We start from the raw sequence: 22094 nt of genomic DNA on the forward strand, positions 1-22094 counted from the left end.
TGCGCTTCACGATGTTACAATCCGCTTTCTCCTTTTGCCGCTAATCGGCGTTTTCCTCCTCTGGTCGAACACAGTGTAGGCTCAAAAGGAACCCGGTGGCTCATTCACTTAACGAGTGTCCCGCGCAGGGGGGCGTTCGCTAAAACGCGGGCCCGGGAAGTTTGGCTCGTGTGGCAGAGTTTTTGCGGGGAGCTCGTAATGCGCCCCCTCGCTGGGCGCCAAAGAGCTCGAAACGCAGCCGCGGCAGACGGGCGCACTCAGTCCACTGCGGCCGGCCGCATCTGTGAACGCTTTGCACCAGGTAATTACTTAATAGGCGTCCAATTGCACGCGCGCGCCCACAGAGGGGGATTCGCGCGCCGGCAGCCCGGCGAGATTAATGGCGGCCATTCTCGGGCTCCGCCGGCCGAACTGTTTGCGGTGATCCGGCAGGACCCGGCCTCCGCGTGCCGCGTCGAACGAGATGCGCCCGAGGCGCGACGGTGGGTTCCTCGGCGTCCCTCCGCTCCGGGGAGATTTTAGCGGCGTCATCCGAGGATTACTCTCTCAGCTTCCCGAGATGCGCGTGAGAAGTGTCAGGTGCTGCGTGCCCTCCGGTGGTATTTCCGCAACTAGTTCTTCATGGATTGAATGCAACTGGTGTTACAGCGGCGTTTTGAGTACGCCGAGCCGGCTCTTGGATGGGCATCCCTATTGGAGCTTGAAAGACAAATATCAGATTTTTTAAAGACATTCTATGAGCCGTTAAGCAACCAGTAATCGAACAAGCAGAGATTGGGAGTTAGCAGCGAGGCAGCATTCATTAAGGCGCCCTCAACACAACGGACGTAACCAACCACGTAGTTGTTATGCGTTTGAACGTATAGCTGTCATATAAAAGGACATGCTTGCTATAGAGACGCCTAAGGCCTTCGATATCCTTATAAAACTCGTTTCTCTTCTTCTTTTCCAACGTCTTTCGCGGCCGTAAGCTTGAACGATGCAATACCAACTCTCCCCCCTGTTTTAACGCAGGCAGTGAGCCCGCGGGCACAGTCGGAGTTAAGCTTCGCTTCAGTTCAGAATGCTTTTCAGAGCGCTCACATGGCACCTCGACGGCACCCCAACCTTGCTTTCGGGAAAACCAACCCCCACTTTGGCGACGAGGCATTGGCACCTTCAAGTCGAAGCGCGGGTCGGCTTCTGTATATACTGGCGTCAAAGGAACGTTAAAGAACCCCAGGTGGTCGAAATTTCGGGAGCCATCCACTACGGTGTCTCTCATAGCCCGAGTCACTTCGGGACGAAACGAGATCTCTTGGCCGTTGCTCTGACGGGACAGCCTCTCTTCTGATCCCTGCAACATTAGGCTTGCTCCGGCTCAGCAAGGGCCCAGCGCTCCTGCTCTGGACCTGTGCCGTTTTCACCAAAAGTACCAGGCCGAATGTATTCAAATGCGACAACTAGCGTTCTTACACTACATAGGTTAGAGCTTGAGGGGCGGCATAAGTGTTGCACTGTACGACTGAGTACTAAACCATGCAGCTTAGTTTTTCGTTTTTGTCAAAGACGGTACCGCAAAGTTGGGGTGGCCGCGCGGTCACACCAGCCATAACGCTATACCTCTTACAAAGCTGATCAAAATATTCCTCATGGAAATAAAAGGCCCCTCTGTATTTTTTTCTCGAGGCCGGACGAATATCACGGCTTAAGAATAGTGGGAATGATCTGCAGGGAGAAGGGAACAGCTTCTTTCTCTTTCAACTTGTCATACAAAAGCCGCAACTTCTTTACGTGTGAAGTGGAAACACCAGCTACACACCACTCACGGTTATAGATTTTGAGTCGTTACATTAGGATTAGGCTTGAACGCAGTGCCACAAGGTTCAACATTGCTCACATATTATCAAAGGCTCGCTGAGCAAATCTTAAATTACAATTTGTTTAGCCACCTCTGCGTGACAAGCAATTTTTCTCTCTTCCTGTCAAAGTATTTCCGACTCGCACTTTCGCAAATTAAGTGAAACTGCGCCGAATGTTTTAGCGAATATTAAATTTTTTTGAATTCCTGAAAATGCGGAGTTCAATAGGCGTATAGAAAGAAAATATTGTTGCCGACTCTGCTGCAAGAGTGCATGGGATTGCGAAGAGGAAAGGGGAGGACGAAGCGTGCACGCCCTGTTCGACCTTGTCTAGTGGCTCCTGTGTTCCTGGCCGGCTGAACCGCCTAGCACGTCTCCGTAGAGACATCACAGACATAACAATATTTTACGGAACGAAGTCTCAGGCGCGGCGGACGAATTTGCAATAAGTTATCGCAACAGCCAATTAACTAAATTTTACTGACGATATTCGAAGAGCGCGAAGCCATGAACGAAAATATGCCACATTCATTTTCAAAGTGGGCGCGTGAGGTGCGCAAAGAGCTCGGTGCAAACGCAGCGTCCGCTGGCGAAGTGTTACTGTTATTGCGGTGCCATATTAGGAATGCTTGCTCTAATTTGCCACTGCATGCACTTTTTGTTGCTCCGTCACACTACAAACAAAACATGTAGTTGGCCATGGCTGTACCTTTACTTGCGCCAAATGCCAGAGTATATAATGCGTATGACCTGGAACAATGACGCCGCAGGCACTTCAGCGCGTCACTCAGCGGACACTGGGTTTTCCTCAAGTGTTCTGCACGCATAATGCTTTCAGTTTCGGTTTTGTCCAATAAAAAGCGCCGGATTTGATATTAGATTGTTCTGTCATGGCTTCCAACTTCCCATTGCACGAACTGCGATAGACCTCTAATTTAAAGTTAATCAGTGAGTACTGATTAATCAGCAACATAATAATGGTGACTTTTAACTAGTTTGCCCGTCGAGGCTGACAGTATATTCTTGTAAAATATTCTTCCGAGCACCCTATTAGATTGTTCTGTCATGGCTTCCAACTTCCCATTGCACGAACTGCGATAGACCTCTAATTTAAAGTTAATCAGTGAGTACTGATTAATCAGCAACATAATAATGGTGACTTTTAACTAGTTTGCCCGTCGAGGCTGACAGTATATTCTTGTAAAATATTCTTCCGAGCACCCAATATTTAGGAAGTTTTCAATATGTTCACCGAATTCCTCGGTATATTGAGGAATACTCATTAAAGCGATGCATACAATAGATCGTGTCGGTGTGACGCTTTTCTTTCTCTCAAGGTCAGCTCTTCCTCCGCTCCCCTTGTGCGTGTACGTGCGTTACAGTTTCCCGCTTGAGCATTAGTGAGCTTGAAATAAAAGCTGCCTGTGAGAAACTGTTCTTGCATCTTTTATATACGCCTGCCGTGCTAAGCTTTATGCCCACTTAATAGCCATCGTTTCGTTGGCCGTCTACTTTGAGAGGAGTGGCATGCCAGGCCTCACCCTGCCTGGCTCCGTGCGCTTCTAAAGGGGCTATACCGAATCCTTGCCAGGAGACCACCGTAGTTTTAATGTCTTTTCTTTAAAGAATAAATCGCCGCCGCGACTCATTAATACGAGCCTGTTAATTTGGATCCACGCCAGGTCAGGTGGCACTACAAAAAGGCGGCTGTTCCCATGCACCCGCTCATTACGCGATCGTCGACTAGCTGGCCCCGCCCTGTCTAGCAGAATTCTCTGCCTAGGCTGGAAAGAGAGCCCCCGAAGCCTCGTGGGAAAGAGCGGAGCCAGTTTGCGCCCTGGTGACTCTGTCAAGAATGCCGTACGGTGACACTGCCGCCTTGAGAAGAAATAGGCGGGGTCGTTTCTCGATCTTTTTTTTAGACTGCTTAATGGGTAAACTGTGAAGAAATTCATACAGGTGGAATCGCTGAGCTGTCGACAGTGTCGCGCAAATGCAGTTCAATTCTCTGTGCGATGCCGTCTCGGATTTCGTCAGCACGAATGACGAAGAGTGAATTGAAGGACCCGCCTTGCGATCGTGAGGATGCTTATGTTCGGTCATTGCTGGCCGCGTGGGATATTGGCTAGCGGACGGTATCTGTGGTCCTGCTTTGAGAGCTTTGCATTCTTTCTTGCGCAGGCATCCGGAGTCGCGGTTGGCGCGCATGTTCAACGGAAGCATCCCGATCGTGCTGGACAGCCTGAAGCAGCACTACTTCATCGACAGGGACGGCAAGATGTTCCGGCACGTGCTCAACTTCCTGCGCACCAACACGCTGGCCGTGCCGGACAACTTCGCCGAGCTGGAGTTGCTGTACGAGGAGGCACGCTACTACGACATCCCAGCGCTGACGCGACAGCTTGAGGCCCTCCGCGCCCAGCGGCAGCGCCGTGGTGCGCATCCCGCGGGGGCCGCCGTGGCCAGCAGTGCGTCGAGCACATCATCGCAGCTCAGCCCGTCGGCGGCGGCCAAGCGGCCCCACGCCGACCAGGCCAACCACTGCGACGGCCTTGTGGCACCCTCGGAGCCCGACGCCGAGCGCTTCCACGACACGTCCTTCCAGTGCCTGGCGCTCAACATCAGTCCGGACATGGGCGAGCGCATCGTCATCAGCGGCGAACGCTCGCTCGTGGAGCACGTCTTCCCCGAGATCTCGCAGGCTCTCATGGACGTGCGCAGTGGCGTGGCCTGGAACCAAGACACCAAGCACGTGATCCGGTTCCCGCTCAACGGCTACTGCAAGCTCAACTCGCTGCAGACCATCACGAGGCTGCTCAATGCCGGCTTCCGGGTGATGGCCTCCAGCGGGGGTGGTGTCGAGGGACAGCAGTTCAGCGAGTACCTCTTTGTGCGCAAGAATCTGCCCGCCTGAGGCCCGGTGACAGTGCGCGCGGGGACGCTGCGGCGCCCCGCCCATGGACGGTGCATGTTCGGGGCCGGGGAGGGGCTTCTACTTTTACCTGTGTGGCAAAAATGGGGTCCTCGTGGGAGCGGTGCGCTACAGCCTCTCTGTGCCACGCTACTGTTACACACACAAACATACACACAAGGCACCGACGCGCGCCTCTAGCTGCCCTGCAGCCAGGGGCGCCCACTCTGTAATACATGCTTCATCGCTCGAACTCAAGCCTGTGTATCTTCGCTGTCATATGGCGGGCCACTCTGCAATAAAGATCTCAGACCGCACCGCCTGAACTGCGACTGACACGCTCCGCCACCGCCGGACTGCACAGCGTGGACGAGATGCTACGCACGTGTGCTCTTAGTGGAGCGACTACGCATAAAAACTCCTGAGCGCCGCTCGGCGCCGCCGCTGCCTTGCGCGGCGAGTGTCGCTGCAGTCGAGCCAGGCTTCATCGCGCCGGCGCGTTTGCCAGCGGCTGCAGCCGTTTCAGTGGAGCGCGCATGAGTTCAAAGCGCTGACTTGACGCCGTGGAAGCTAACAGCTTCGGAAATATGATGAATTTAGCATTCCTATTTCTTTAATTTTCTTTCGTAGTTCGCTGAGTTGAGTAACAGATCCCATTCATGTCGGTGGCGTGGTGTGCTAAGTTGCCACTGCACCTAATATCGATATCGAGGATAGGAAACGAACCACTATTATCGCTGCCTAGGCGTTCATTTTTAAAGCATGCGTATGCCCGTGTGTAAGAGGATTCCCTTTAGTACTTAAAGGTCCTTCTTTGTGATGCCTACTATGCACAGTCAGTCAATAGAAGACTAAAGCGAGCGCTCAAAGAACCGGTCCACGGTGACCGTGGGCCCGTTACTTTCCGGAAAGTCTAAAAAAAAAAAAAAAGCAGTGCGCGGTGTGAAGAACTTAGCACGACAACTTGAAGAGAAAAAAAGAAGACGCATGCAGCGCGGTCGTCTACGTTTGTCTACGCTTCTATTCCTCTCCAAGTTACCGCGCTTTTTGTTTACAGCAAAATGCAACACTAACTTGATTGGCAGCATGTGTAGTGCAATTAGTGTAGTGCGAATCGGAGTAGTGCAATCGTACTCGATACAAGCTGTCCAAAAATATATGATTTGATGCGGTAGCATAATGTTCGCATTTAATCACAATTAACTAATTACGATAACCAATAGAGAAGAATAGAGATAGCGGGTAACAACGGAGGACTACAATTAGTCCAGTGCAATCATATCCACAAAAGATACATAGCCACTTCGGAAACATTCTGTACACACATTCCGTACATGGCGGGTAAGAAACAAGTTGTAAGAAGAATTGCCCACTGATCAATATGCATGCATGCTAATTTCATTTCAGATTACTTAACCAACAACAACCAACGGGAACAGTCCATACTGATTGTGCCAAACTTCACGACCGACCGGTCCACATTCCGCTATTTTGATACTTCACTATTCCAATTGCCAAGTGTGGTGGGGAAAAATTGCAAAGCCTGCTCTCGAACCTTTTTAACACATAGACGACTTGTCTTAATTAAAACGTGCGCACACATCCACATTTTCAAAAGCAGGCGTGTGGCATTTGATTGTTCGCACAAATCAAGCAAAATATACCACAAAAGTATCATCTTCCCTGTTGGCGAAAACCAGTCTCACATCCCGCGCGCGCTGCTGCTACACCTTAAGAACGGTTTCTTGAAATATTTTATATTAGTTCCTAACTGTTTTTCGACTAAAAATGAGGTCACCTCTACTAAAAAAAAAAAAAATAAATAAAACGCTCGCATATTGCTTGAGAAAAATTTATACTTCAGAAATGTTGCCCTTCGCCCATCACGCGCCAGCTTTCGCTGCCGCTCCATCAGGAGCCGGTTTCACACATTTTGGTAAAAACAGCGGAACAGGTAATTAATTGCACATTGATGTCGGTGCCGTAACTATTTCATCTTCTCTCGTGTTCGAAAATGATGTCATCGAGAAAGAGCGCATCTCTAAGAGATTGTGAGAAGCGACCTTTCTGCGCGAAAGAGGCCAGCGGTTGGCAACCATTATATTGTAGCGCTCAGGCGAAGTTACGGAAAAGCAGGAAGGCGTTAAAACTGCGTGTAAGTAGAAAAGTATATTATGAAACGGTCCTTATGTGACAAAGCCGTTCTCTGCATTGCAAGGGGCATCGCCGTAGTAGGACTGAGACTAACTTCGACCACCCGGAGTCCTTAAGTGTGCACCGGATATGAGTTCGCTCACTTTATGGAGCGGTAGCTCTATACTCAACGCAAGAGCCGAGTTTCATGTACCGTGCATTTCATCTTCAGGCGATCTGAAAAGTCAAACCTCAGTAATATCAGTGTGGACCCATGATTCTCACCTTGACCTTTGAACCTGAGCGCGAGAACCACTTGTCAGGTGGTGGTTGGCAGGTGACACGGCCGAACGCTGATTTGTGACGTAATGGTACCACGGGAAGGGAACTTCCACAGAAGTCATATCAAGACCATCGCGCCAGTTTCTTTCATAGCGGCTGGAAGAAAGCCTACTGCAGCGTTGTATGTTGTCACTGTAACGGTAGCAAGCATACGGGGTAAAAAAATAAATAAAAAGTACTGCGTTAGCGCGCTTCGAACCACCACTGGCGAAGAAGCAGCGTCTTCCGACATTTAGCTAGCACCACAACTTTCGCGCATCAAGCGTGCGTAGGATTGGTTCATTTTTAAACGCCAGTTTCCTTCTAGTCACCAGGTGCATTGAATTAGTTTGACCAACGAGTGTTTCCTACTCCTAAGTTTTCTACAAAGTTTGAAGGAGCTGTCAACTCGGGTTGCTCTTCTGAGGCTGTGATGGGAATCAACCTTGCAGGCCTCTTCGATTCGGAGTCCTATACTCCTAGTCCGTGGAGGTGCTTTCATTCGACTTGGTTAAAGTGGGGCTTTATAGATATACCGGGTGTCCCAGCTAACTTGAACCAAGGGTTACAAAATAATGTATTTGAGGTAGGTCAGTGAAACCAAATGCATACAACTGCCATCCTGTTCGCGCACTACAGGCAATTTTTTGTTTTGCATTTACTTAATTATCTAATTATGTTAATTTCTCTAATTTTCTAAATATCGACTTTAGACCAAACATGTGAATTGGAAAGTTGTAGAGCACCTTCAGAAACTCCCATTCCATTAACTTCGATAAAGAAAGTCTCACGTGTATCTTTTTTTCCGGGCCCGGAAGAAAGCGCGCGTAATACAAATAATACCACGTGACTAGCGCATTTGTGCGCCGCGATTGTGGTGCTCTCAGTCGTGGTTTGAGTGAACGACATAAGCTGCGTCTGTGACCCGATGGTCCCGTTGCAGCGGCAGGCAGAAATGTTGGCGATGGTTCGAGCGAGCTCGAGCTCGCCCGTCGCCACCGCGATTTTGGCCACGCCTGCGCACCGCAGCAGCCTACATCACGACAGGCGGATGGCGATAAAAAACCGGCAAATGAAGATGCAGCGCTAATTTTAGTCGAGTCACATGATGTCATCTCGCCCCTTTACCCAAGCCTGTATGCGCAGATTCAGTGGCTGATACCTTATCGCTCATTCGTTTGTCGTGACGTTCGCTGATGGGAGAGAAGGAGGCCTTGTTAGAATGTCGGTGGTGTCGGCTCGCCGTTCTCGCCGCTACTGCACCGTCACGTGGGCCGGCTGTCTGACGCGGGGCGAAAAAGCCATCGCAGGCATATCGGCCTGCCGCTTTGACGGGGCCAAGAAGACACGGCCGCAGCTGATTTCGTTCGCTCAAACCACGACTGAGAGCACCACAATCGCGGCGCACAAATGCACTAGTCACGTGGTATTATTTGTATTTCGCGGGCTTTCTTCTGAGCCCGGAAAAAACGATACAAGTGAGACTTTCTTTATCGCAGTTAATGAAATGGGGGTTTCTGAAGGTGCTCTGCAACTTTCCAATTTACATGTTCGGTCTAAAGTCGATATTTAAAAAATTAGATAAATTAACATAATTAGCTAATTAAGTAATTGCAAAACAAAAAATTGCCTGTAGTGCCCAAGGAGGCTGGCAGTTGAATGTAATTGGTTTCACTGACCTACCTCAAATATATTATTTTGAACCCCTTGGTTCAAGTTAGTTGGGACACCCGGTATGTCCAGTGGTAGTTTACGGCCGGCAGCTGGATGACTTGGTAGCTCAGGACTTTATGCTAACTTCACTGCGCGATCACTTCGTGCAAAGAGGCTGCAAAGCCATCGTGGATCGGGACACGGCGGATCGCTAAGCTCCCAATGCTGCTAAACGTCACAGTCCCCAAATATAGGGGCAGAATCGGATCACCCAGCCCATATAGCTCGTCGACAAAACGAATTGGCTAAGCAATGACAGCGAAAGCAAACCAGCAGAGACAGGGGAACTCCAAAACAACCAGCAGACCGACTCGCAGCTAACCGAGAACTGACCTGTGGATGAAAGCGCGCTGTAGAAACCGTCGCTCAAGCTGTCGCCGAAGCATTTAATGCCATTAACGAAAAGCCTAAAGCATAACCACGCTATTTAACCAAGTTGAAACGCTGCCGACATCTTTAAAATTTCGCTGTCGACGTAATACGCTCGCGGCCGGCCATAATTCCCACCTGCGATCTCATGTTTTTGTCTAAAAATCATGCATCAGAATTCACGCGTCGAGTGTTTCGTGAGTATATAGCCCCCATGCTGCCAGGTTGAATGTTGATGGGAAACAGGCATTGTACCCCCGAGTTCTTGTGCTGTAAGTGGTTCCGTCTTGCGCGCGCTATTCTTAACCCACGACCGTTCCTATCCTAGCAACCTCGCAATGGCGCGAGAAAGGGCCGATTCAGGTCTGGCATGGTAAGATGCCGCCGTGTGAGTGGCGAAAGGTGAAGAACCGTGCATGAGAAAAAGTTTTTCTGGATTCTATTTTGGGTAGTCAGCAGTATAATTTTATCGTTTCCTGGTAGGGTCTGAAGACGCGCCATAGAGAGCATTATCGATGCTGAATCATTATTTGCTCCTCGCCAGAAAAAAAAGAAAAGATCACACCCAGGACTGCGACGTCGACGTCGCAGTCCTGCGTGATCAATCTCAAGAGACCAATAGGGGACCGCCTGCAAATTCTAAAAGGCCGCACGGCCCACCCGAAAGAATAAGGGGAAAGCTCAAGCTTCGCCTTAAGAGTATACACGATAGCGCCACCGACTTTTCACTCCGTAATTTGCGTTTATAATTTTTGTTTGAGTTGGTGTTTTGAAGAAGGAAGGCTTGTCGGGGGACACCTACATTTACAGTTAACGGCATGCAACTGGGGGTACCGTCTTTGACGAAAGTAACTAAGCTGCTCCGAAGGCTACTTGAGCAGGTGAGCGGTCGTGTGGCGGCGTCGCGCTCGCTGAGGCTTGTCAGAGCTCGTCAGCTCCGAAGTACAACAGCTGACGTGACTTTGCACCCTCACTCGTTGAATGAGAAACACTAGGCGCGTATGATGTGCGGACTGCGTCTTCACGTGTGTTGTGCCTAGCGAGGGCACTCATCATAGCAATGCCCTTTTCGGCAAGTTCCCTGAATGGAGCAAATATGTCGCGCTTTTCGCTATAGACAAGCGTCAGCCCGTGACGTCAGTGGAGATGCGGCGGCGCTGGCGACAGCAGTAACTTTCGTGGTGTAGGCAAAAGCCCGAGCAGTCTGCATTGGATGCGCGGCGCTTGCTGCGTTTTCGGGAATAATTCCCGATATTTCTGAAAGCTGTGGTGCGGTTGATTGCGCCACGAGGCACAAAAAAACAAAATGACCCTTGTTTTAACATGTTCTTACGGTCGGATAAAGATGAGAGCGAAGGGCAGCGGCGTTGAGCGCGACAAGTAGAGTCTTCGGTGACGGATTGCCTTTGCGGCTAACGTGCGTTGCACTTTTGCAGACGCGATATTCCGTGTGCGTATGATCCCTCAGGGAAGCTGCACTGTGAGTTCCATTCACCTGCACATGTGAATTCACCAAGAATTCACCATTCACCTGCCCGTGCATATGTTCACACAGAAAAGGACACAAAAGCTGCTGTGAAGGTAACTGCAATTACCTTGAGCGGTCACTCCATTTGCAATATTGCCGAAATAACAGGCCCGCGGACTTGTAAAGTAGCTTTTCTCTGTTTTTACTTCCGCGAGTTTCAACGAGTGACTCTTTATCACCGGTTCTATAGTAACATCGTTATGATCCGGGCAGTCCCGCAGCGTTATATTTCTCATATTCTTAAATTTTCTTTTGGAAAGTCATTAAGATTCTGACGAACGAATTAAATATCCACGTGCAACCAAGCTCTGATCGAGCAGGATATTTAATTATATATGGTACATGGAGTTTAATGTCCCAAAGTGGAATCGGCTATGAGGGGAGTAAAATAAGCATAATAAGGTGACGCGCATTCGAATAAAATATTTTCAAGTATATCCAAAAATTTCAGCAGATCGCTGAGGTTTTTAAATATACTTTTTTTTTTTAATATATAGGTTTTTGAGAAATTTCGCTGCAAGCGATCGTGGAGAACGTTAGTTTGCATCTGCACTCGCGTCTCTCCTAGATAGCAAAGAGAACAAAGTGAAAGCATTCTTACGGGCCTTCATGTATATTGTCACCTTCGCCTACAATACGGCGCCGCAGGAAGCCACGAAGTTTACGCCGTTCCGTCTCGTATATGGTAGGGAGGCCCGCATGATGTTGGACGCGATGCTCCCGTGCGGGGATGAAGCGGTCGAACCCGATGCCGCCCATTTCGCGGAACAGGCCGAGCAAGCCCGTCAGTTGGCAAGCTTGCACATCAAGGAGCAGCATGCCACCGACGCTCGACACTATAACCTTCGGCACAGGGAAGTCCACTACGAACCAGGGGACCAAGTGTGGGTGTGGACCCCCGTGCGCCACAAAGGCTTGATGCGAGAAACTGCTCCACCGGTATTTCGGACCCTATAAAGTCCTGCGCCGCTTAAACAGCGTTAATTACGAAGTTATTCCAGATGGAACTGTGACCGTCAGTGTTCGGCGTCAGCGGCCTGAAATTGTGCATGTGGTGCGCTTAAAGCCGTACTTTTCGCGTGACTGAGCGCTGTGTCAACGTCGCGTTTCGTAACATTGACGCTTCCTGCAAGTGAGACCTTGAGTTATCGTACAGTTCACCTCACACCTAAATATTTTTTCTCCTCTCACCTTGTCATCGGGACGATGTTTTTCTTTCACGGGGGGGGGGGGGGGGGGGGGGGAATAATGCCGCGTGCCTAGCGCCGCGCGACTGCCGTGCTTGGTGCCGACGACGACGAAGCGGTAGTTGGCTCGAGAGGCGCGCTGGTGCTGGATTCTGTGATCGGAACTAGAAGCCGACCTTATTCTCGGGTCCTCGTCTATCTGTACCTTCACGGCTCCCTGTGGCTCGAGTCGTGACAATATATTAACCTGTGAATGACCTTAGCTGCATCTGTAAGATGAGACAGACGTCAAACGTCCTTTTTATCGAGCAGGCGAAAACAATTAGTTGGCAGCGCACTAGCGAACATGTTACAAAGACCTAAAAGATGGAGTTCTTATCAAATATGAAATTCTATGACTTAAGTTGCCGGTAAAGTGAGCTAGAAATGTAATTTCTAGCTCACTATATATCGTTGCTGATAATATTGTTCCTTAGAGTAAAAGTGTTTGAAGCAGCAGAAAGCCAGTCAAAAGAGTTCGCATACTAAAAACACACTTCCAGTCTTTCATTCACCGTTCTCCTTGCATGCTCTAAGAATAAACCCGGGAGTTGAGCAGTGTTAACTATTAGTCTTTCTTGTGCATTGCGCTTTCTCATTTTTATTTAACTTAACCACTCACTGCAGTCGCCTACGTACCGTAGCCGCGCGCTGTTGAGGGCACGGAAAACGAAGCCAATGTAACGCTCTTCGCCAGGTAATTTCATCAGTAATCGGCTTATAACGTGCTGAAATACTCTCCGGGCATAAACCAAACTATTTCTATGCACAAGCGAAGCTCATGCTTCAGAATATTTGCACGCGCGAACTGATTTTGAAGGCAGCGTCGCTTTGCGCAGTGTAGGCACGCTGCGCTTTTGCCTACACCCCATGTCGCTGCCGATCGCAGCGCCTTCATTGTTTACAAACATGACGCTTGTCTATAGGAAACATGCTTTGCATAGGTTGCGCTACAATTGTCCCGCAGCGTGCCTCAAAAATGCTGCTGTGAACCGCTTGGTTCGCGATAAACAACCGAGCATATTCAGCAGCATTACAGATCCGCGTGTGACAGATAACGTCTTTTCCCAGGCGCTCTCGACAAAGCCCAGTTATCTGACACATGCCATGGAAAGCCTTTACAGAGCGTGCAATCTGCTCTCTGTAAGCTCATGCAGTTGGCGTGAAAACGCCCTACGAAGGCGACTCAAAAGTACTTGCTCTTCTCACTAGGATATGTGTTACGGCGCGGCGATCGATCCAGCAAACTTCATTGCAGGTCGCCTACAGTTCTGAGTGCTTGCATTCTGTAATCCGCTGCTGAAACGCAGCAGCACAATTGAGCTTTTCTACGTGTTTAATGCGGCTGTAAATTAAAGAATGATAACGCACCTCGAAATTTCGATATGCTTTCTCCGAGGTGCCTTGGCTTCTGCCACTTTACGCACCGTGGCTCCGGTACAAAGTAATGGGAAACCTTGTGAACACTTTCAAGCCTACTTATCGCTCTTTTAGGTTTTCAAAGCGTGTGTTAGCCCCTTGGGTAGGCTGCATATAAATAAGTGCATTTTTTATAATAACGTTGTTTTTTGCCTCAGGGCATTTATTCATTCTAATAAATTCCTGCATTTGCTTGTGGGTAAGTGCTGGTTTAAGTACAAACTGTAATGATACCTTCCTCACGCTTAGCCATTAGGTGCTCATGATTATTTTCTCAATCACGAAACACTATTTCAGGGCAACACTCTCTTGCAAATTCTAGGGGTGCATCCCGAAAATTTCGAAGGCGAACTTGAGCCATATATCAAGGGATCTCTTCGATTTGGTTTGCACTGACTGCACTAGTTCTGAAAAGTGCTGAAGCGGTGCCAGGCGGTCATGTGAACGTGCAGTGCCAGTTCCGACACTGGCGTGCGGCGGCAGCTGCCAAAATGAGTACGCAAGTGTAGGACTCCGCAACCGAGCATACGCGTGCGCGCGCATGATGTTTCGCGTGCTGTAACATGATCACGTTCAATTTCGAACCCATGGCTGCCGTATGCCTACAGCACTCGATCGGAAAGTGACGACGACTAACAGTGACGCTGACTGCGACCAATTGAACAAAGTACGCGCGACTGCACGATCGTTATATCGGCCGGTCTGCGAAGATGCCATTCATGCGCCTGGGCACGAGAGAATTAACATTGTAAGCAGTTGCCACGAGTATATGTTTAATTATCATAGTTTAATTAAGACTGCCTAACGAGACCATTGATTGGTTTACGCGAACTTCTGTCCAAAAGCGATAGCTTTTGGACAGAAGTTGCGCGCTCTCAGACGACGCGTGGGCGACAAGTTTGATGTCGCAGAGTCGCTGCGCACGCTATCGTGTGGCACACACACTTGGCACGACAGAAACTCGATCTATCGCAACTGACTTCTGTTCGCAGCTACCCGTCTTCTTAGGCCACCAACACGATAAAAAAAAAAAAAAATACTTCATAGGACAACGCGTACGAAGGTGGCATATCGCGGCCACGTACCACTGCGTATGTGGCCACAACTATGTAATACCGCTCCTCCATCAACAAGATGTCAATCACCAGCATACAGCCCAACTACCCTGTATACGCAACCATTCGCGGATCCATTAGCAGCGAACCGTCCGGTATGCGAAGGAGACGGACTTCACAAAGCTCTGCAGAACGAAGCGCAGCGTCGTCAGCTCTTGGCCGAGCGACGTGTACGCCATGCTGCACTTTTTTCTGCACCTAATCTGGAGCGAGTGCCGAATGGGCGAGAACTCGTGCAGAACTAGCCCTGCATCATGACAAAACGAGGAGAGAAGTGCAGACGGCGCGCTTGGCACCGGCAAAACGAGGACGGCGGTGCTGCACTACTTGAACTAGTGCAGCTGGTGCAGCCAAATCGAAGAGACCTAAGGGTACACTGAAATTTCTGGCATGCCCCGAGTCATTCCCCCCCCCCCCCCCCCCCCAAGAAAAATGGGTCCCCCCGATAAAGTCTATTCCGGCTCACCTCCGAAATCCTGAATGGAACCGAGGCAATTCTCAAATGATCTGCATTCACACCATGTATGTATTCTTAAGCGCTACCTTAACTTTTTATCAAAAACCTGAGGATTTAAAGAAAAAGAGCAGATCGCTACCATGGTCGTTCGTTTGAAATATGTCACTCAGGAGTCAGGGCGACTTCGTTCTTCAGCGGCAAACATTCCTTGTAATCGCTGATTTAATGTCGCGTGGTCGTACTGTCATGTGTGGTTTCGTTTTATATAAGGACGACGTATTTGACTGCTTTGTTTAACCTTGGGCTCTCCTCCAGCTTGTGAGGTTACAGCAGGGGATAAACGCGTTTCCGAAATCCAGATTTCCGAAATCTGGTGGCGAATTTCACCAGATGGCAACGCTGCTTGGCTTTGCCCGCGTCGCAGTGACAAGAACAGGGGTAGCGCTTGTGCTGCCGCGACGCTATCTCTCGATAGTTAAACGTCAACCATCTAATCTAGCGCCATATCGTGATAGCTGAAGTAACTACCACGGGGAAAAGCCGACTTTAGAGAACGAGGGGAGATCGTTCCCCACAAGCTCTGCTTATGTTTCTATAACCGCGGCTTGCTTTCGATGAGTAAGCGACGGAGCTAATGTTTCAAAGTGCTCGAGCTGCTGACAATGATTCGCTCTGTATGGCAGTACGCTATGATGTCATCCTCAAAAAAATCAGCGAATCGAACCAAACTGCTGCAAACTAACTGTTCTGGAATAGGGTGGCGCCGCGCGCGGGATATCTAGGCAGAAAGACTCCTTGTTTCGATATCTATATGTCCGTTGAAGGCCACTTATGACAAACAAACTGGACCGTCCAGCGGTATGTTTGTAACGTCCCGACATTCGCAGTAAATGTGCTAATAAAAACGAAGTTCGCCGAGCAGACATCTATGTTGTACTTTTCCAACACATGTGCGAGCCACAGTCAGTCCTGCAAAGTTTTGGCACGCGTTTTTAAGCCGTTGTCCTTTTCTACCTCAGTGAGAAAACATTACAAGCAGCACACCAATCAAGATGGAGGCCGATCGATGTCCTCGGTCTTGTTTGTCTCTAATCTATCTACATATCGTCGCCATAATTTTGACCGGCCGGCCAATTGAGCCTTGCGTGAGTCAACCGAATAAAAGTTGCGATTAATAATTACAAGGCAGAAAACATGCTCGCAGTAGTGAAGCGAGGGTTGTCGTCTCGCTCCTTTCCGCATCCTCTCCGCGAAATCCACACCCAAGTCGGGCCTCCTCGCAGCTCAAGAGACAAGGCAATGCTGGGCTCGCGTGGAGGAGTTTTTGTGTGTGTAGAAGAGGGGCAGATTTATGGGCCGCTCTTAGAGGGGTCGTCTTTTATTTTATTTTCTTAGGGTGAGAGGGAGAGCGAGGGAGTCGCGTTTGAACCATGTATTTCTTGTACTTATTGGGTCGGGGAAAAAAAAAAAAACGCCTCATTTTCGTTTGGGGGGGGGGGGGGGGACTTTTTTTCTTTTGTTTTCTCAACCTTCTCTGGCCATCCGCCCCATACTTCTCTTTCCATCAACTCTTGTTTGGCATCTACAAGTAGAGGTCCCAAACACCCATGCATGATGTTGCTGCCCGTCTGGAGGCAGCCAGAGTCTCTCAAGGCACAAATTGTTCATTATTGAACAGATGATGAATCGGTTGGCGAAGGTAGATTGGTTTGTGTAAATCAGAACGGGCACAAAACAATTCCTGCTTACTTTCCCCTCTGTAAACAATTGTTCACCTAAGTTTCCTACATCGTACATGGGTCTGACTTTTCTTAACCAACTATATCAGAAATATGGTATGATTCGATAACTCCGCGGCTTTCGTCCACAAAAGGCCTGGAAGCGTGATTTCTGGATTCCCCTTACGGAACTGGAACTCTACTCATACTGCTCAATTGAATAAACCGCAGCCCGCTGCAGAGAAAGGCATCGTTACACAAATGAACCAATTGGGAGACGCGAAAAGGAAATATTTGTCAATTTATCCAAAGCCAATTTATGCAAAGCTGGTAAATAAAACAAGGATTGTACGCAAGTGTTTGTACCTCTCAGAAAGGCCAGTATCCTACGTACACTAGCCTCTCGCCACGTCGAGCTCTCTGAACATGCATTTTATCTTGAGAGGGATTTGGTGCGGCTCACGCAGGAATCCGCACGCCTGCACGCATAGGATAACGATTTCGGCGCGGTAATCCATGTGGTTCTTCAGCCAGATTAAGATGAGGTGGTTGCGGCGTTAATCCGCCCGCCTTCGACATGAGCACCGCGATTCCATACTGCAACCTGCAATAGAAGCACGGCCCCATGCGAACACGTCGTGGACCAGTATGGGACAGCAACATTGTGGTGTGCAGCGTTGCCGGACTCACAATTTTCTTTTTTTCTTTTGCAGTTGCGATCTGCGATTTTCGTGAAATCGACTCCAAGCACAATAGGAACCGATGGGCGAGTTGGCTAGATATAGTGTCAAGGGAAGCAGCGCAGGGGCACGAGTCCGAGAGGAGACAAAAGGGTCTAACACAACAGGTGTTTCTCTCTGTCCCATATATACGACTCGTGCCGTTGAGCTGATTCACTTGATATTGAGACTCCCAGCAGCGGAGGCATCGCAAGCTTTAGCCCAAGAAGGAGCGCGAAGAACCAAATCTTGAGCTCAGTTGGGGTATGGTTCACCGCACATTGAGCGCTGTCGTCAGAGATTTTCGACAGAAGCATATCTTATATCGCTGAAGAGGAAAGTATACAACAGTTGCATCTTACCTGTACTCAACTATGGGGCTGAAACGTGGAGGCTAACCAAGAGGGTTCTACTTAAGTTGAGGACAACGCAGAGGGCTATAGAACGAAAAATGGTAGGGGTAACATTAAACGATAGGAAGCTTGCAGAGTGGGTCAGAGAAATAACTCAAGTTACCGACATTCTAGGGGAAATTGAGAAGAAATGGGCATGGGCAGGACATGCAGTGCGAAGAGAGGATAACCGATGGTCGCTTAGGGTAACAAACTGGATTCCAAGGGAAGGAAAGCGTAGCAGGGGGCGGCAGAAAGTTAGGTGGGCGGATGAGGTTAAGAAGTTCGCAGGGATCAAGTGGATGCAGCTAGCACAGAACCGGGCTAATTGGAGAAATATGGAAGAGGCCTTCGCCCTGCAGTGGGTATAGTCAGGCTGATGACGATGATGATGATATCTTAAACCCGTTTACGTAAAATCTTGATGTTAACGAGATAAAAGAGCTGCCGAGTATCACTTCTTATCTTTCCTGACATCGCGAGCAGCAGAGAGAACTCGGCAGAGGAATATCAGTGGACCGCTTGCAGGACCATGAGAGTATTTCTTATCAGGCCCCAGAACTTCTATTAACGGGATAGAGTTAAGGACCCTGTGTCACAGAAATCAGCCGGTGCCGGCGCTGTGGTGGTAACGCGAAAATCAGGCAAAGTAAAGAAACAATAAATGTTTTACGGAAACTCGTGGAGTCGAACACGGTTCCTACACAGTGCGAGGCGAGCGCGCAACCACTCCGCCTCGAAACCACACTGCTTCTCTCCGAATAAAGGTGGAATTAATGTATGCATTGCCTTATAACTCTCGGCTAATGTTTAGGTGCGTCATTTGAAAGAAACTAATAGGGAAGTAATAGTTAAGCGAGTAGCAAAGAATATTTCCGGTTTGCTTACCTACGAAGCGGCACTCACTGGAAAATTCATTCGATAGTACGGCGCTGCCTCGACAGATGGCGCGAGCCGCCGCCCGATGCAAAGCCTTATACATCCGTCCATCGGCTTCAAAACATTGGGGTTTAAACGCAATATCGCGTTGGACTGCTAGAGGCAAAGCTAAAGCATCCTTCTATACATATTTTTTTTTGTCCTGCCTTGGCCAGAGGACTTTTGTAAAAACGGCAGCCGGGTTTCGATGGAGGCGGAGCGCAAAGCACCCGTGAACTGTGCGATGTCAGTTCGAGTTAAATAACCACAGAATATTTAAATTATCCGGAGTCGTGCAAGCTACGGTGTCCTCACAGCCTGAGTCACTTTTGGATGTTAAACCCCATAGAACGAAACGGAAACACGTGAACGACAATTATTAGCAAAATATCCCTGCTTACGAAGGAATAGCATTAAAGCGAGCCTTCACCCTCCCTCCCATCCATCCCCCACAATTTGAAGGTAGACAAAATTTATTAAGAGTCTCAGAAAAGGTCAAACCAAGCATATGCATGATTACTATATGGACATCGTCCATCTACAAATAATTCAGTTATGTTAATATTAGCATGCAAGAACATGTTTCAGTTTTGGGGATGGTGGCTTTCAATGTAGAGCGTTCGTCGACGAGCGTCCATGCTATAAACATGATATGAAATTATAGAGTCGCTCACCGAAGTTCCACTAATAGTGGCTGGGCGGTGTATTAGGTCCCTTAGCCCGTCACGCCAATGAACTTTTTATTTGTATACTTAGGCGACGTTGGTCCATCAGAAGACATCAAGACCTTCTTGCATATCTCATCATTGTACACTTTTCTTGCAATGAAATTTGACCATTTTCGGTACATTACAGTTCCCCTTTTATCCCCTTCTGGTATTAGTCGTTGATGCATCTCATCGAGCCAAATTCAATGGCCACATACTTTCCTTCGCTTCTGCTTCCATGTTTCTCCCCCAATCCCTTCCTACGCAGAAACGAGTGTCAGTGATTTTCGAAAGCTGGCTAGATTCATTGTCTATCATTAGAGGGTTGCTTTCTCTTCTCTCTTGGAAGAAGACGATGGTTTCCTCTATTCTCATATCGCTAACCTGTGATAATTTTTCCTACCACCACCCTGAAGCTTTAAAATGCAGATACATGCACCGGAGAAAGATCGTGGAGCTTTGCTCTGCTGCCTGTATAACCCACGTGGCACGGCTAATTAGGAAACCGTACTTCTTGAGTATACGCACGCAGTAGGGATGCGCCGAAGCCCCTACCATTTATTACTTCAGTTGCATGCTTAATACAGCCGATACACCGGAGGCCGCCGTTGAAAATCGCGCCATCCCACCCCCTCTCCCCCACCGCGCTCTCTAATTCGTGCTGCCGGCGGGTATGTGCGCGAGCACAAGCCCTCGGACGAGCCCGGTCGAGCAGCAGCCGCCGGAGGGCGTCTCCTGCCGGCCCCGTAAGCACGCAGCCCGCGGGCGGGCAGAGGGGCCGATGCCTAATTAACGCCTGGGGTCCCGGCCGAAGGCACCGGCGGCCTCCGGGCGACCCGACGTGGGCCTGGAGGGCGTGAGCGAGCCTCAATCAGCGGCACGATACCGCGGGCCAAGCGGGCGCCCGCGTTCACCCCGTCACTGTATTCCGCTCTGCGCCGCTCGGCCAGCGTCTGTCCATGATGCCTTCGTCGACGGCCTGCGCCGTTTTTCAGCCTTTCAACTCACTCACGCCCACGACAGACGAAACAACTAACAGCAATCGGAAAAGCGAGTCGTGCCCTAGCTGCCTCTACTATGCTCTGCATTTGTGTGCTCTTCCCTGATTTCTCTTTCAGCCGATCACCGCAACATTCCTCCGTTTTGACGTAGCTTTCTCCGTCATATGGGCAAGGCGCGGTGAAGAATGTTTCTTCTACCTACGCATGAGCAGGTATTATTACCAAAAAAAGTAACTGCCATGGAAGCCTCACTTCCTTCGCAACCCTTATGTCTGAATAGCCCTGTATACATGAACTCGACAGAGTCGGGTCGAGTAAGCCTGTCAAGTAAAAACCCAGTTGTCGGTTCCAATTGGCACGGCGTGACGGACGTAGCGAGCGCAAGCCGACGCGGCCCAACGTCGCCAACGCGCAAATAGAATCTCGCCTATTTCTCGCCGACAGCGCCGGCCAAGCATCCCAGCATTCCTCACGCGCATGAAGATGGCGGCTTGCTATGCAGACAGCTACTGCGAGCGCGTTTCAGACACTGTTGCGGAAAAGCTACTAGAAGGCATTCGAGCGCATCCCTGCGTCTCTGATATAAAACGGATTGACTACGGAGACGTCGAGAGGAAAAAACAAAATGCCTGGGATGCAATCCGTCAGCAGTGCGGCCGGACACTGCTGCGAGCTCCTTGCTGCAGTGCGTGTGCATGCCCGTTTTAAATCAGTGCTTGAGGAGGTGTAACTATGGTGTCATTTCTCTTATCTGCAGCACATTCAGTGGACGAATACCAGAAACGGCGGAAGCGGCTTCGCACAGAGTTGTGACCGGTACACGCCGGAATCGAAGGCCGTTGATTTGGCCACACACAACGTCAGCGGCTCAACAACCTGGGAATTCGCGAAATCGGGGGAGTTCAACAGGAACTGCGGTAGACTGAGGAAGTCATCCTCATGATTGTGTAATCTCTAACTCTTCTGTAATCGTGCAGGCACTTAAATGATGATTAGTTTTCAGTAAAACACGCACGTACACAATCATTATCGTTCCGTCCGTAGCCGTCGCCGACGCGGGCTCAGGCCGTTGCTGGGCTGGACGTCTCCACGGCTGGCTGTAAATGCTTTGTGCCCTTTAAACATTCGCAACAGTTTGAACATTTGCAGCAAATACATCGCTTGATTGCCTTGATCACGACAGTGATTAGTGCCTCGATAGGCGGCCAGTTTCCCCCTGCAGGTGCCCTGTCGTCTGATAGAAAATGCACACCGAAAACGTACCAGCCCTCGAGGGCGTCTTGCGCGCATGCACGCTGCGGCACCGAGCACGCCGGCTGCGCCAGACTGAAGTCGCGTCGAAAACGTTCGACTATTCACCGCGAGATCGACTTAGAGGTGGCGCCACCGTCGCTCCGATAGTGTGGATCGGCAGCCGGCGGCACTCGCAGAAACACGCGGCGTATGTCTTTTCGAAGTTACGGCGGGTTTGTTAGCGATGAAAACGTGCCTTATGCAATGCATTAGCGCTTCACTATTTAGAGTCTTCCTATTTTGCAGAAAGAAAATCTGTGGATTTCGCCAATGCAGAAAAAAAAAAAAAGATGCGCAGATTTTAGGAAGACAA

At 49.5% G+C, this 22094-nt stretch overlaps 1 protein-coding gene across 2 annotated transcripts in view; it reads left to right on the forward strand.

Annotated features, from left to right (window-relative positions):
• Window positions 1-5100, forward strand: part of twz (BTB/POZ domain-containing protein twz) — a 79085-nt gene extending 73985 nt beyond the window's left edge. For both annotated transcript variants that reach the window (XM_084590432.1, XM_084590433.1), the window contains exon 4: window positions 4023-5100. In XM_084590432.1, coding sequence (XP_084446558.1) covers window positions 4023-4755 — 733 coding nt within the window. In that variant the 3' untranslated portion in view covers window positions 4756-5100. The remainder of the gene's footprint in view (window positions 1-4022) is intronic.
• The last annotated feature ends 16994 nt before the right edge of the window (window positions 5101-22094 follow it).

Source organism: Amblyomma maculatum, chromosome 1, assembly GCF_055883805.1.
Source record: "Amblyomma maculatum isolate TAMU_Amacu chromosome 1, ASM5588380v1, whole genome shotgun sequence".
Taxonomy (NCBI): domain Eukaryota; kingdom Metazoa; phylum Arthropoda; class Arachnida; order Ixodida; family Ixodidae; genus Amblyomma; species Amblyomma maculatum.